The sequence below is a fragment of the Triturus cristatus genome, chromosome 3_1 (assembly GCF_964204655.1).
Source record: "Triturus cristatus chromosome 3_1, aTriCri1.1, whole genome shotgun sequence".
NCBI classification, from domain to species: domain Eukaryota; kingdom Metazoa; phylum Chordata; class Amphibia; order Caudata; family Salamandridae; genus Triturus; species Triturus cristatus.
The window spans coordinates 318,517,526-318,530,985 of record NC_140583.1 but is presented as its reverse complement, the minus strand read 5'-3'; the positions used below and the strand labels follow the sequence as shown (position 1 = coordinate 318,530,985).

At 41.6% G+C, this 13,460-nt stretch overlaps 1 protein-coding gene across 3 annotated transcripts in view; it reads right to left on the bottom strand.

Moving 5' to 3' along the window:
* The window catches only part of LOC146860186 (dual oxidase 1-like), a 1,129,619-nt gene that overhangs the window by 153,100 nt on the left and 963,059 nt on the right, over nucleotides 1-13,460 (bottom strand). For all 3 annotated transcript variants that reach the window (XM_085644023.1, XM_085644022.1, XM_085644024.1), the window contains 2 exons: nucleotides 13,306-13,399; nucleotides 7,497-7,672 (listed from right to left, as the gene is read on the bottom strand). In XM_085644023.1, the coding sequence (XP_085500149.1) occupies nucleotides 7,497-7,672; nucleotides 13,306-13,399 (270 nt within the window). The remainder of the gene's footprint in view (nucleotides 1-7,496; nucleotides 7,673-13,305; nucleotides 13,400-13,460) is intronic.

Here is a 13,460-nt window from a genome sequence, read left to right as displayed (position 1 = left end):
TGATGTCAAACTTTACAAAAGTGATTATGGACTCCAACCTCCCTTTTCAGTCCCAAGTCAACAAACTGGAGAGAGGCTCATTCTATGCGGTTCTACAGCAACCGAGGGCCCCTACCACGGGATACAGGAAACACTGGCCCTTATGATATCAAGATTGGATCATGCAAACGGACTCTACTCTGACAATTCATCAATCTAGACAGGTGGAGCTATATTATACCTGTTGTAAAAGCACTACACTGGTTACCAGCCGCGGTCGGTAGTAGGAGTAACTGCAGGGCGGTGACGTGGGGAGGGGGAGGGGCAGGGTGGGGGGTAGTAAACTATGGATTACGGAGGTTTACAGGTAAATTAACATATAAATTAATAAAACGAATTTCGTTGCGTGCACTGCATCCCCAAAATTCGTTTTATGAATTTATATGTTAATATACCTGTAAACCTCCGTAATCCATAGTTTACTACCCCCCACCCTGCCCCTCCCCACGTCACCGCCCTGCAGTTACTCCTACTTCCGATCGTGGCTGCTGGTTACCAGTAGCCAGATTATTATCCTTCAAAGCACCTTGCACTGCATGTCAATTATGGGCAGGGACAGAGCTTCCTACAATCAAAAATCAGAATAAATCAGTAAAGCTGATTTACTACAAAATCTACAAAGTTGGTAGTTGCTTCTTAGTACAAACATGCAAATTATGGAATAGCTGGCCCAGGAAATTAGAGCTAATAATAATCATTTATCCTTTAGAAGGACCATCAAGTACAGCCTTTTCCCATAAGTAGGACCCTGGGCTTCTAAGGCAAAAATCCAGATTAGTTTCTATAAAATCCTTCCAAACCTTTCCTCGTAATTCTTCGCTTTCCACTTCATGCAGAAAATGCACTCTCACACTTTTGCTTCAAGTTTGCAGCACTCTCTGTGGGCATCACACATCAATCCAATGCTCGTTATTAACAGGGGGCAATGCTTACAACCCCCTTTTCCCTGATGGCACACCAAAACAAAAGAGTTGCAAAGTCTTTTGATACCTTGACAAGAGGAAGGAAAGGGTTATAGAAATGCTGCAACAGAATAGAGTACCGTACATCTGCTCTCATGAATTGAAACCAAAAATGAAAACAGGGACTCCAATAGGAAAAAAAGTCCTAAACATGAAAATTGCCCAGAACCAAATTCCCATTCAATAAAGAATGGTGAGAGAGTAATATTCCAGTGAGTTGGACAAGAGTCCTCCCTAGGTATTACTAAAGAATGTGTAACAATAGGTCTCTCAACAGACTAAAGCTGTCTGTAGTCAGTGCTCCAAACTGCAGTTTTAAATCTTTTTACCATATCACAAACATTTTTGCACAGGGAAAAAATGGAGCAAACTGAAAGTTTTAGTCAATGTGTTTACATAATAAGTAATGATTCAAATACAGTTTTCTAAAATTTGAACACTTGAACAATAAAATTATTAGGGATAAAATCACTTACCTCTATTCGTCATTATCAATGCAGCGTAAATGGTGTAAAATCAATTTTCTATCAAAACATCTATTCATTCATCTTTTTTTTCTCAGTGAACTGTACTACAATGTTGATTTATAAGCAAAATATATCATTTTTCTTACAAATATTTCACAATCAGTTTCCTACATTATTTAACACATACGGAAGGCAAATGTGAAAAACATTGGACCAAAATATGTTTCCTTAATTCACTATTACACGAGTAACAAAAACAGAGGAAACAAACATTTGCACCAGTGCAAAGTTTATCGACTTAGGCGGCCCATGGGAGTAATGGAGGACGAGCTAATACTTCCACCAGTGGGACAAAGCCATCTTCTGAGCTAGGGTCACAGTGACTAGTGAGCTGTCCCTTCACTGTTTTGGTCTAACACAAGTGTGGTTTTTAGGAAGATATTTTGTAAATAGTGTATTTTAACCACCTTGGAACAGTATGTTCGGTATAAGCATCAACAGGACTTACCCGTGGCTTTAAGGTTATCATTGAAGGTACGTCAGTGGAATGATTGGCTAATGTTGCATTTTATTAAACACATTTTACATAATTTCCTTAGTGGAAATTACACAAACTGCGTAAACAATAATGCAAAATTACACATTAATAGGCGAGTTGCCTATTTTGATATTTTTTCCGCAATTTTTTATGTAAAATGTATCCTTCTGCCGTATTTTGGTGCAAGGACGCATTTCATGCAAACTCGCACATGATACGAACAGCAGACGCTCATGTGCGGTTCATATGAATTCTTCCTGTGCTCCTCCAATAAGATTTTTTTGCCCAAACAAAGTCTCAATTACGCAATGTGGGTTAATGGCATAATCTCAGGCATTTCGAGTAACAACCATGACGTGAAATGCTGAAAAATACATGGGATTATTCTGGCATAAATTAAATTTAGCCTGGGCCTGTTAAACATTAGGCCCGTAAATTGCTGCTTTTCTCTACCATTATATCTCTCTCATAAATTTTATTTTGGCCAGTCCTCATTTCTCTCCTCCTCTCATCACTCTCCTTTTCCGCTTTCTCTATTACTCTCCATCACCACTTTTGTCAGTCTCTTCTATGTGTCATTCTCCCTGTTTTTCCCTTCCCATCCATTCTTTGGCTAACCCTATATCTCTTTTATGGTCGAGCCTAGCCAGCGCACATGCGCTGTCTGCGAGACTTGGTGTATTCACTAAAACAACTTTATTCCCGCCTCCTGCTTACCATTGGTTCACTTCAGCGCCGCTCTTTGTTGCTGCCTCACTTCTGGTCAAGACTGAAAAGCACCAGCCAAGTAGTCGCTCCTTACGCTGGCATTCTTTTTCTGTTGTTTTGGGAGAACTATTTTCCCTCTGCTGGCCTTCTTATAAGATCGGAAAGAATGTGTATGTTTTCATCATCACTAATGCATCTGGCTTATGAGTTTATTACACATTAATGCCCCGGTTACTTACCGGTAATGTTCATTACTCCGAGTATAGTCTTCCTTGCCACATGACCAACGAAGTGAGCTTCAGCTCCACACCAGAACCCTCCAAAGCAAAAAAGTTAGCCTTCCCAATATGGCTGACCCATATCACCTATGACCTCTATTAGAGGTGGGTCGGCACACTTTTTGTTGTTGTTTTCAGCCCATGTCGTCTTTTCATAATGATCGATTTTTTAACAGTGGGCTTTGTTTAATATATGTGTTTTTATACGTTTTAATCTGCATCAGCATGTCTCATTCGCCTAAAGACGATAAAATTCCTTCAACGTTTTTCACTGCGATTGGTGGGGCGGGGCCTGGAAGGGCTGGAGCTTAATGCTAAACTGCTCTTTGGAAGCCTTGCCGTGTTGTAGCGCCCTTCTTTTGCCTTGGTGACTGCTTTCCTGTATGCCCTGCCAATATTCGGCAATGTTTATTCCAAGTCTACTTACACCCGAACAAAGACTACCGTTCCCAGAATGCACTCAGTACAATAAACATCATGTATTTCAGTGCCCTCGAGTTACCTAGGACCAACATACGTCGGCTTTATCGATTTTATGACATATCTCACACCCAATCTATTCTCAAAGGCACTTCATACCCGGTTAAGTCGAACACTCAATTAAGAAAAAAAATGTGTCTGCACACCCCCCTCCACCCTCCCACATGATGTTAGTTACTAAAATGCATTGAACATTTTTCATTGCGTGAGAGGAGGGGCGGCGCCAGGGAGGAGTGGGGCTTTCTGCTGAACTGCTCTTTGGAAGCCTTGCCCTGTTGCAGCGCCTTCTTTTGCCTTGTTTCTTATTCATGCAGTGTCCTCAACAGCTACAGTGGCTGAGCGCATGGGAGTGTTTTACACAAGCACCTGTCATATTACTCAAGGTGAGATCCTGTGTATCTTTTGTATGAATTGATGTATTTACTTATGCTGGAAAGTGACCGCAAATCTGATTTATTTTTGTTTGAGCATTCCAGAGAGTGCTCTAGTTGCCACTCACTTCGCCCCCCATCGCCTCATTCCCCCCTCCCTTCTGCCCCATCAACCCCAGCCAAACCGCCCTCACAATTGCTGCAAGCTTAACATGAAAGCACATATAAAGACTTGTTTGCTGCATGCGCATGTAGGGACTGGTTGCAGAGGGAAGTTACTGAATGTGTCAGAAAGCTTGGAGTGTGGCTTTTGCTATTCATCACTCTAGTATGTTTCACCCAGTTTTCTGCTGCAGGCGCATTATCTCACTGAGCTACATTAGCAGCTTATATTCATTTTTGGTATCAGGACCCAGACTTGTAGTATGCACTTTCATTTAATCAGGTGGACCTCAAACATAACCTCTGTGGAAGGGAGGCACGAAGGGAGTTGGCGCTATTTGGATTCAAACCTGCCCTTATAAAATGTGCGTTAACCCTCTGAGCTATGGCAATTTTGCATGACAGGATTAAAAAGTAATCTACGTGATTCACTTGGCTGATTTCCTTGCTCTTGTTGAGATAATAAACAGTGGCCTTAATGCAAATGTATTTTTATTTTCTTTGTACATACGTAATGTTTGTCTCAGCTGAGCCTCGCGGAGTGGCAGCAGAGCGCTATCAATGGAGATGCCTGCTATCCATTGATGGTTGCATACAGCGCCAAAGGCAGTAGACCTGCTTGCTTCCCCTCGCTGTCTCTCTCTCACAGCCGCCTCGGAGGCAAGGTTCTTTGCTGCTTTGTTTTCCCAGGCCATGCTCATATCCGCTTTGTTTCTACTTACTCTCTACTCGGAGATGGTCAGTTCAGAGGCTGCTGCCCCCAGGCCACCCATTCCTCTTCAAACATTACATCACTTACACTTTTGTGCTAGAGTGTGAGGGAAGAGAGTGGGGACTCACACATTTCAGGGAATGTGTGGATGGAAAATGTTCCAGCATGGCCGAGCTTGCACAAAAGCAGCTTCTGCTTGGAAACAGGAGGGGACCAGAGAGATGTTTTTCAATATTCAGCTCAGCTTGCCTTCTCAAAAGTGTGAAAAACAGATTATATCTTTAAGTGTCTATTTTATGTTCAGATTTATTCAACTATCGCATGGAGGTTAGGAGGCCTACGCAAAATAGTATGTTGCCATTCGATTGCTCTGCAGCCCCATTATTTTAGGCTGCTCGGTGTCATCTGATATGTATTCAGCATTGTCTATGGCATCTGTGTTCACTCATTATTGTTTTTGTCTAACCACAAACGTAAATTGCTACTTTTGGATTATTTGACTTTGGAGTATAAATCCTGATTGATTGACTGAAAAACAATTAGGGAAATCCTACATTTATAATAAAGTGCACTATTTGATATTGCAAAGTCATCTAAAAATGTAGCCTGGGCAAGCATGTATTCCTGAATCAGACTGCACATCCACTTTATAGTATTATAGTATTTGTATAGCTATTCAGTCTCTGGCGACACAGCACCCAGGATAATATACTGCATCTCTAAATACTTACAAGATCAAAAAGGCCAGTGCACTCTAAACCAAACACATAGGTAAAACACATTACCATTTACAAAGCCAATAGCTCTAACTCTAGTAAATGCAAGACCTATTGCATTGCAAATGCTTGTTTCTTCATCTTCCTTTCAATGCCTGTTGAACACTTTTCTTCGCTTTCTTCACTATTTCCTGGGCAGTGTGAAGGCTTTCAACATGCACTACAACTTCAACAGATGCAGTCAAAGGGGCAGTGTGCAAGCTACCAAATGTCACCTACATTTATGCATTTAGAGGAAGACAGGAACAGAAATTCTACAACAATGCCCTGAAAGCAGAGACGTCATTGACTCCTTCAGTCATGTGCAGGGTGTAGACACAGCCAAAAACATTTTCAGATCTTCCAACAAATTTACCCTGGCAGGGCAGGTGTGGTGTGGTGTCTACGTCTGTGCAGTCTTACACAGAGCTGTACATAAATAGACATGAAATGATAGAAGAAAAACTACTAGATATAAATGTACCCGCCCTTCTTGGCGTGCTTCCAGTGGCAACATCAAGCCACAAGGGCACGGTGGCCTAAGCCACATGGGCATGGTGGAATGGCCACCACAAAGTTTTCCCCCTTAAGGTGGCTTATGCCACAGGGACACAAGCTGTCTCAAAGGAAAATATCTGCGGTTATAGTGGCGCTTCAACATTTGGGACACCTTTGGCTACATTAGGGTAGAGGTGATTTTACCACCATAACCGTGCACGGAATGTCCATTATAAAGCCGATGAAGAAAGTGTCAAATATTTGAAGCTGCCAATTAGGGGCTCTGTTCTTCCTAATTTTGTGAGTAGCTTGATCTGTGCATGGTTGTTTGCCCTGAAAGAGAGCACATGGTACCCATGCAGAGATCCTAGGGATGGCAGCAAGAATGTTTGGCAAAGAACAGGTAGTATCAATGCAAGACAGCCTTCCGTTTCCCAGAACCTCCACCACTCTGCTTTCTTGTTGTGTGTTCCTCTAACAAGTGTATGTCTATGTGAGCTGGTGATGTGGACTGAGGAGCTGTTGCGGCCCAATGGGTGGTCCTTAGTGTAGATTGGGGTCATCACAAACTACAGATGTTGGACACCGGATGCTAACTACTATTCTGTATGCATGTGCTATTTGCATAATGCAAATCTAGCCGATTGGAAGATAAACACTGTATAGGGTCAAAGGGAAGGATACAGTCAATGGGAGGTAGCTTGTTTCAGTGTTGTTCTTTAAAAAGGTGTGTCTCTAACTCTTTACTGATGTGAATCAAGGTTGGGACGATCCTGAAGGATGCAGGGAAGATGTTACAGATCCTGGATGCACACCAGGAAAGGGCGAATTGCATTGTCTTTCTTTTTTACGCTGCTCTCTGATGGTGTCCTGGCAGCGGGTGTGCCTACCGCAACCAGAGTTTGTGAACTTTGCAGGCATGGGGTGCAGTGTGTGGCGTTCTCTTGGTAGCAACACACCATCAAGCCTTGCATGGAGGACACCACTTTCCACAAAGGAGATTATTACACTAATCCCTGACTAGGAAGATGTCCTAAAAACGACAGCCAGCAACTACTATGGCTCTAAGTCCAAAACCATATTGCACAGTTAGGGGAGAGAAACACTGCACAACCCTTGACTCTATAAAGATAATGGACAGCTCAGAGACGAAACACAGCTGGGAGAGGCTTTGTGTCAAATTGTGGGAATGAGCGAGGGAGGGCCAATCCTTCCTTGATCTGCCTGACAGAAACCTCTGCCTCAATGACTAAGGGAGAAATTATAAATGAACATACAGTAAGAAGACACTGAGTTTACAACGAACACAACTTGAAAATACAAAAGGAAGAAAAATGGACTGTGGTTTTTTTTTGTGTTCAACTCTAATATGGAGGGTCAAAGAGAGGTATGTCAATAATAATATATGCTTCATGCGTAGTACCAAAGTTTTTGAAAACTTGTTGGCTGGCATGATTCTACTGTTTTGCAGTATATGCCAACAGCAGCCCTGTTGCCCACCTGCATGGTCACCTTTTCATGCTAACCTTTGAACCGTAGCTGGGTGAAGCGCAGTTCCTTGTCGTGGTCCCGCAGCATGTAGTGGAAGTCCTCCCAGGTCAGCTCCTCTTTATTCTGGAATCCCGCCTCACGAAACATGGACTCGATGACCTGTTTGGTCTGATCTCTGGATAGACAGTTGTTGGACATCTCGATGAAGGACCTAGAATGAGTAGACAAACCATTATCGAGAGCCCTATATCCAACACACTCAGCTAGTAGTGTTTACTGCTCCAGTTTCCGTGGGACTAGTGGCTCTGTAATAACAAACAGTATTGTTACCTCAGAATTCAGAATTTGTTAGATGGGATGGGTGAAAAGTTAAAATCAAGCATTATTTTGCAAACTGAATTTAAAAGTGTGTTTAGGTTTTTTTCTAAACGATGTCATGCTGAATAACAGATGTTCATAGTTTTTTGGACGTTTTACATACACACGTATATGTTTTAGTTATTATCAATTTTTATTGTCCTTTTTGTCGAATTGATTTACGCGGTGGGTGTGGCTCTTTAGAGAGTAACATGTATAGAAAGGCTGTCTTTTTACAGTCGAACAATGATATTTTGCATACTTATTGTTAAACTGTTCCAAGATGGCTGCCATGTTGTGTCTAGATACTAGATGATCTTGGAATTATACAATTACACATATTAGCTTTAGCATTGCTTGTGGCTCCATTTTGCAAGCATTGGTAAGTTTAAAACCAGCAGCAAGCAACCATTAGTAAAGCAGGATGGGTTGGGTATGGCAGCGCCGATTGTATATTTGACAGCTTTTCAACAGTTATTTACTTTGTCTACGTTGAGTTTCAAATTGAATTTGGTGAAAAATCAAAACATGCAATGTAAAAAAACCTTTCTGAAAAACTGCCTTTCCTTAGAAAAATGATAGTGCATCTTGTTGGGTTTCGCATATGGGCATGCATAATAGGCGCATTGTTTGTAATTATCGCAAAATTACTTGTAAGTATGCATACTCCTATGAGATAAATAATCTAGCATTTAACCCATTGTGCTTAGTGCAAATGTACCTTTACATCTAAAATGGCCCAGAAGATGCATTTTGCACTAAGAAAATAACACTAAATGCTTTTATGACAAAAACAGCGGTAGCCAGCAGCCCCTCGCTCTCTCTTAGCTTGCTGTTCTTGTGCTCCTGCAGTAGGATTTTTGCCTCAAATTATTCTAAATTACTCAAAATGGAGTAATCGCATAATTTCAGTAATTTTGCATCACAAGTGAAAGTACTCTGATTACTCCAGTGTAAATAAACATTCTCCCTGGCTGGTATTGGCCCCCTCTATCACTTTTAACGGCACTTCATGGAGAAATGACTCACAAAACCATGTAAATAGATCGGTTTCGAACACAAGTGCCTGAGCTGGAATGTAGCTACGCTCCACTGGAATGATTCCCGAGCATCATAATACAACATCATAACATGTAAAACATGCAAGTAATTTGAAGAAAAATATTTAACAGGGGTGAAAAGCAATCATGCAGTAATCCCTACAACTTGGAAAGAATTGAGCAGAGAGAAAGAAGCTGGAGTGTAAGAATAGATGATTAGTTTAAGTGATGGGGTGTCACAGGTAGAGAATAGGGGTTCTTGCATACCCTTACCACAAACATTCTAGATAGTGATGCAATGAAATATGATTGGCAGTGCCTGTCTCTGTGTTCATCTTTCAAGTGTTTAGGACAGGTGATCTGCCATTTTGTAAATGATCTATTCATTCATGAAGGCTGTTTGCCTCTGCGTGGATGATTGCAGGAAGCACTTGGTCCACATTTAGAGGGTGGCAGAAAAGGCATAAGTGCCATACATTTGCAGAGGTCAGGTACTCTACCAGATGGAGGAGCCTAGGTAATTACCGGCAGCCTGTCCACCAAAGGAAATATGGGCCTATCTAGGATGAGCCCTCCAATGCTCAATTTCCCTTTTTGTCTTCGCGCCATAAGACACAGCATTTGAAAGCAGGAAGAAACTATAATTTCCTGTAAAAACTCCCCGTGCATTCTGGACATAGTAGGTTTCTTTCTTTAAAAAAAAAACCAAAATAATAGTTAGCCCGCTGCATGCATAAATAGCCTGTTTGTATTGCACTGACAGCAAGAGATGTCCCCTGCTGTCTGGGAGAGTATTTTCGGCACAAAATTCCAGCCATAACGAAAAGGATCTCCCAGTAAGTACCAGGTGCTGCTTCTCCATTATAGCCCCACTGAAATGCCCCTAGAGATGGAAAAATTAAATGGTAATAAAGTGAATTTGTTACCACTTTATTTTTCATCACACCGTCCTGAATGGAGTGTCAGGACGGGAGCGGGCTGCTGCTAAATGGCAGTCATAGCTGGGAAGAGAGTGGGCCGCCTTTTGCACTTGTTTAACGTGAACATGTCTCTTTGGCGGCCATCTTGCGATGGCCAGCTACGCATGTGCACTTCAAACCTCTGGTTAGAGAAAGCAAAAGCCTCCAGTGATCTTGTGAGGGCTGATAGATGCCACTCCCATCAATCCTGGTGCTGCTCTGATGCTGTGAGAGCAGCTCCAGGATTGGTTAAGAGAGTTAGCTGGGGATTTGGAGTTACAAGGAAAGAAGACCGGAGTGAGGATGACGCAGCAGCAACATCAGTAAATACATTCTTATTGTATTTACTTAACTGTTTTGATTTTATGAAAACAATGTGCCCACTTCTCCACTTGCCAAAGTTGACAGCCTCCACTGGTTAGCCCGCTCTTCAGCTTCGCCAGCTGTACATTTTCTGCAGCTCCAGCAGTTTGGCCCTTGATCTCTTTATTGACAAACAATAGGTTGGGTTTCGGGGGGAGACAGCATTGAGTCTTGAAAGCTTATAGTCCAGATGAAAGCTTGTTTTGGCTTCAACTGCTACCAAGTTGTCTGCTGCAAGATGACACTGATCAGGCAACAGAGGAAAGTGGTAACATGATAGAAAGTGTTAATTGGTGCTGTTTATGCGGTTCCATTGCCCAGAGTTGTGTTTGACCCCTAGAGCCCTGGTGGCGATAGTGTGTCTTACAACTGGAAGAAAAGCAAGGGTATGATGGCCTTTTGGATACCGTGTCATGTTATTCTATGTTGGTGTTCTTTAGTATTCAATCCCTGTATAATATTCATCCATGTGATGTATGATATTGCCTATTAGGTCCTGTGATATTTTGTGTGATTTCTTTAATGTCAGATGCTTAACAAAACACGCTTTGCTCCAGACCAGAGTCATTCCTCAACTTGATGGCATAGTATTACAAAGGTCAGAATTCTATCCTGCCTTAAGGGTCACCCTTTCTCTAAAACAGGAGTTTCTCAACCTCCATTTAAAGTCCCCATGCCCTGATACCCTGCATCATCTAATGTAGCTCAGATACCGAGAGGCGTGGATAAGAGGGCAGCTGTACCACTTCATGTACCGCGTGGTCGCTTGCCACGCCATGCTTCTTTCCGTCCCCAAGAGAGCATCAACTGTCTGGAGGGCTTCTCCCTCAATGAGCGGGAGATGGCGGGAGTAGGTCCGCTTTACTTCTGTTTTGTTGATGTCAGGACTGTTATAATTGAGTAGATTATGAAACCCTTTGGCAAAAACTGAGGTTCTTTGAGATAGGGAACAGTTTACTAAAGCCTATAAAACCTTGATTAAGTCCACCTGGATGCGGGCAACCCTGGCAAATGTAGTCAGTGAAGAGCCCATGTTCTCTCAGAAGGTAGACTAACCTCAGCCGTACACTGGCACCAATATTATTTTGCCTCTAGCTAGTAGATCTTTTAAACGGATCAAAAGAGTAGAGTTTGTAGCTAGGAAAGTGGGCGTTCACACAACAATCTAATTTATTCAAATGATTGGTATGTGGTCATTGCTATTAAATACAATATATGTTTAAAAAACGAAAACATGCAGAAGAAATGTGTATGGATATGTGGGCTTACAGCACTTATGAAGCCGGAATGCCCTGCACCAACTCCATGCTTACTCCTCTGGCTCATTGCATCAGGTTTCTAATGGTGACTTTATTCAACAAACAAGACCAACTATTCTGCATCCCACATACTGAGGGCTAATACCTCCCGCATCAGACCTCTCGTGCAGGCACATTTTGACTGACACCGGCAAACTTGAATACGTTCAAATGTGGTTGTTTTAATTCCATGGCTGTGCACTGCAACCAACCCGTTAAACTATAGAAAAAATGACCCTTGTTGAAGGATAAGAAATTAGATGTAAGGCTGTTGCCAGACTGAAAACTCCTAAATATGAATAAAGCCGAGCACCTTAGGTAACCCTGTGCCATCCCTTGACAGGAGAGCTTGATTCGCCCTGAAACAGGAGCGTCGCTCAGAAAACTGGCTAATTCGACAGACTTGTTCCAAGTCACCTCTCAGTCAAACTCTGCAAATCTAGTCAGGCTTTGATGCATATTCCCTTTCTTTTGTCATTTAAAAATGTCCATTTTTAACTATATATAAATGAAATGAAATGAAAAGAAATCCAACAGATTAGGGAATAACAGGGGTAAACAGAGCGGCATAGGAAACATCCATCCCTTTTATACTACACTTATGAAATGGGAAACATCCATTACAACGCACTCATTACAACGACCTTCCTTTATAAAGCAACTGTTACAACGCAACTGCCATTACAATGCATGCCATTACAACGCATGTAACTACAAAGCATGCCACTATAGCGCATACCATTACAAAGCATGCCATAATAACACATTATAAGGTTAGTAATGGAGATTATTTTAGTATTAGGGTGGGTATGGGTTTTGGGGTACATGGAATAGTAATTTTTAAACCTACACTATCCAAGACTTAGTAATTTTTACCCCTACACTATCCAACACTTACTCTATTATTGCACTCACTGGAGTGGGAATAGTAATTTTTACCCATACACTATTCAACACTTACCATACTGTTGCCCTAAAAGAATTATGCATTGTAATGGTATGCATTGTAAATGTATGCGTTGTAATGGAATGCGTTGTATTGGTAGTTTTAAAAAAAGCGTTGTAATGGCATGCGTTGTAAAATCATGCAATGTAATGGTAGTTGCAACGTAAAGACTGCGTTGTAATTGCATGCATTGTACCATCATATATTCTTATGGAATAGTATTAAAACCAATTGTTGAAACACAAAACAATGATGCAAGTTGCTTTCTGAAACCGGCTTGCTATCTAGGGATAATATGTTTTCATAGAAGTCATTCTTCTATTTCCTCCAAAGTTAAGAGACTAAAATCTTCATCAGGTCAAAGATGAAAGTGCCTGTAAATAGCAGGTTCTTTGCAATGTTGTATTAAAAATTAGAAGAATGATAGATTGCTGTGCACCATGAATGACGTTTTCTTAATGCATCACCTTGGAAGTATTCATTATCATATCATGACCCAAACAGACTAATTCAAGAGCTACACAGTGCTCTCAGATAAAGAGGGGTTCTTTCTGAATGAACAAATCTAAGGTGACGTCAACTTTACTGCTTCCCGTATCAACTAGAAGCCAACATTGTTTTGTAAATGTATCTGTGCATGCTCTTTAAGTACTAGCTCACAGTTCTAGTTTATTTCGTCTTTTAACAATGCAAACGGTTCTCTAAATGAAGAGCAAAGGAAGGGGAATAGGTTGCAGCACAGAAACTTTCACATGATAAGTAATGACAATGAGGAGAGTCGGAATGAAGGATGTACAGAGACTGGTAGACGGATTTAACCACATTTTAATGAGACCAATAGGCCATACCCACTTATGCTATAGAGAGAAATATCTGATTACTTCAGCATGATGAAGAACTCTTCTTTGGACAGGAATCCATTTCCATCCACGTCATACATGGTAAACATCAGCCTGGATTTTTCCTCTGGCGAGCCTGTTGAGCAGAGAATTGAGTTAAAGTGAAGGAACTCCAGTCAGAAACACGATGCTACAAC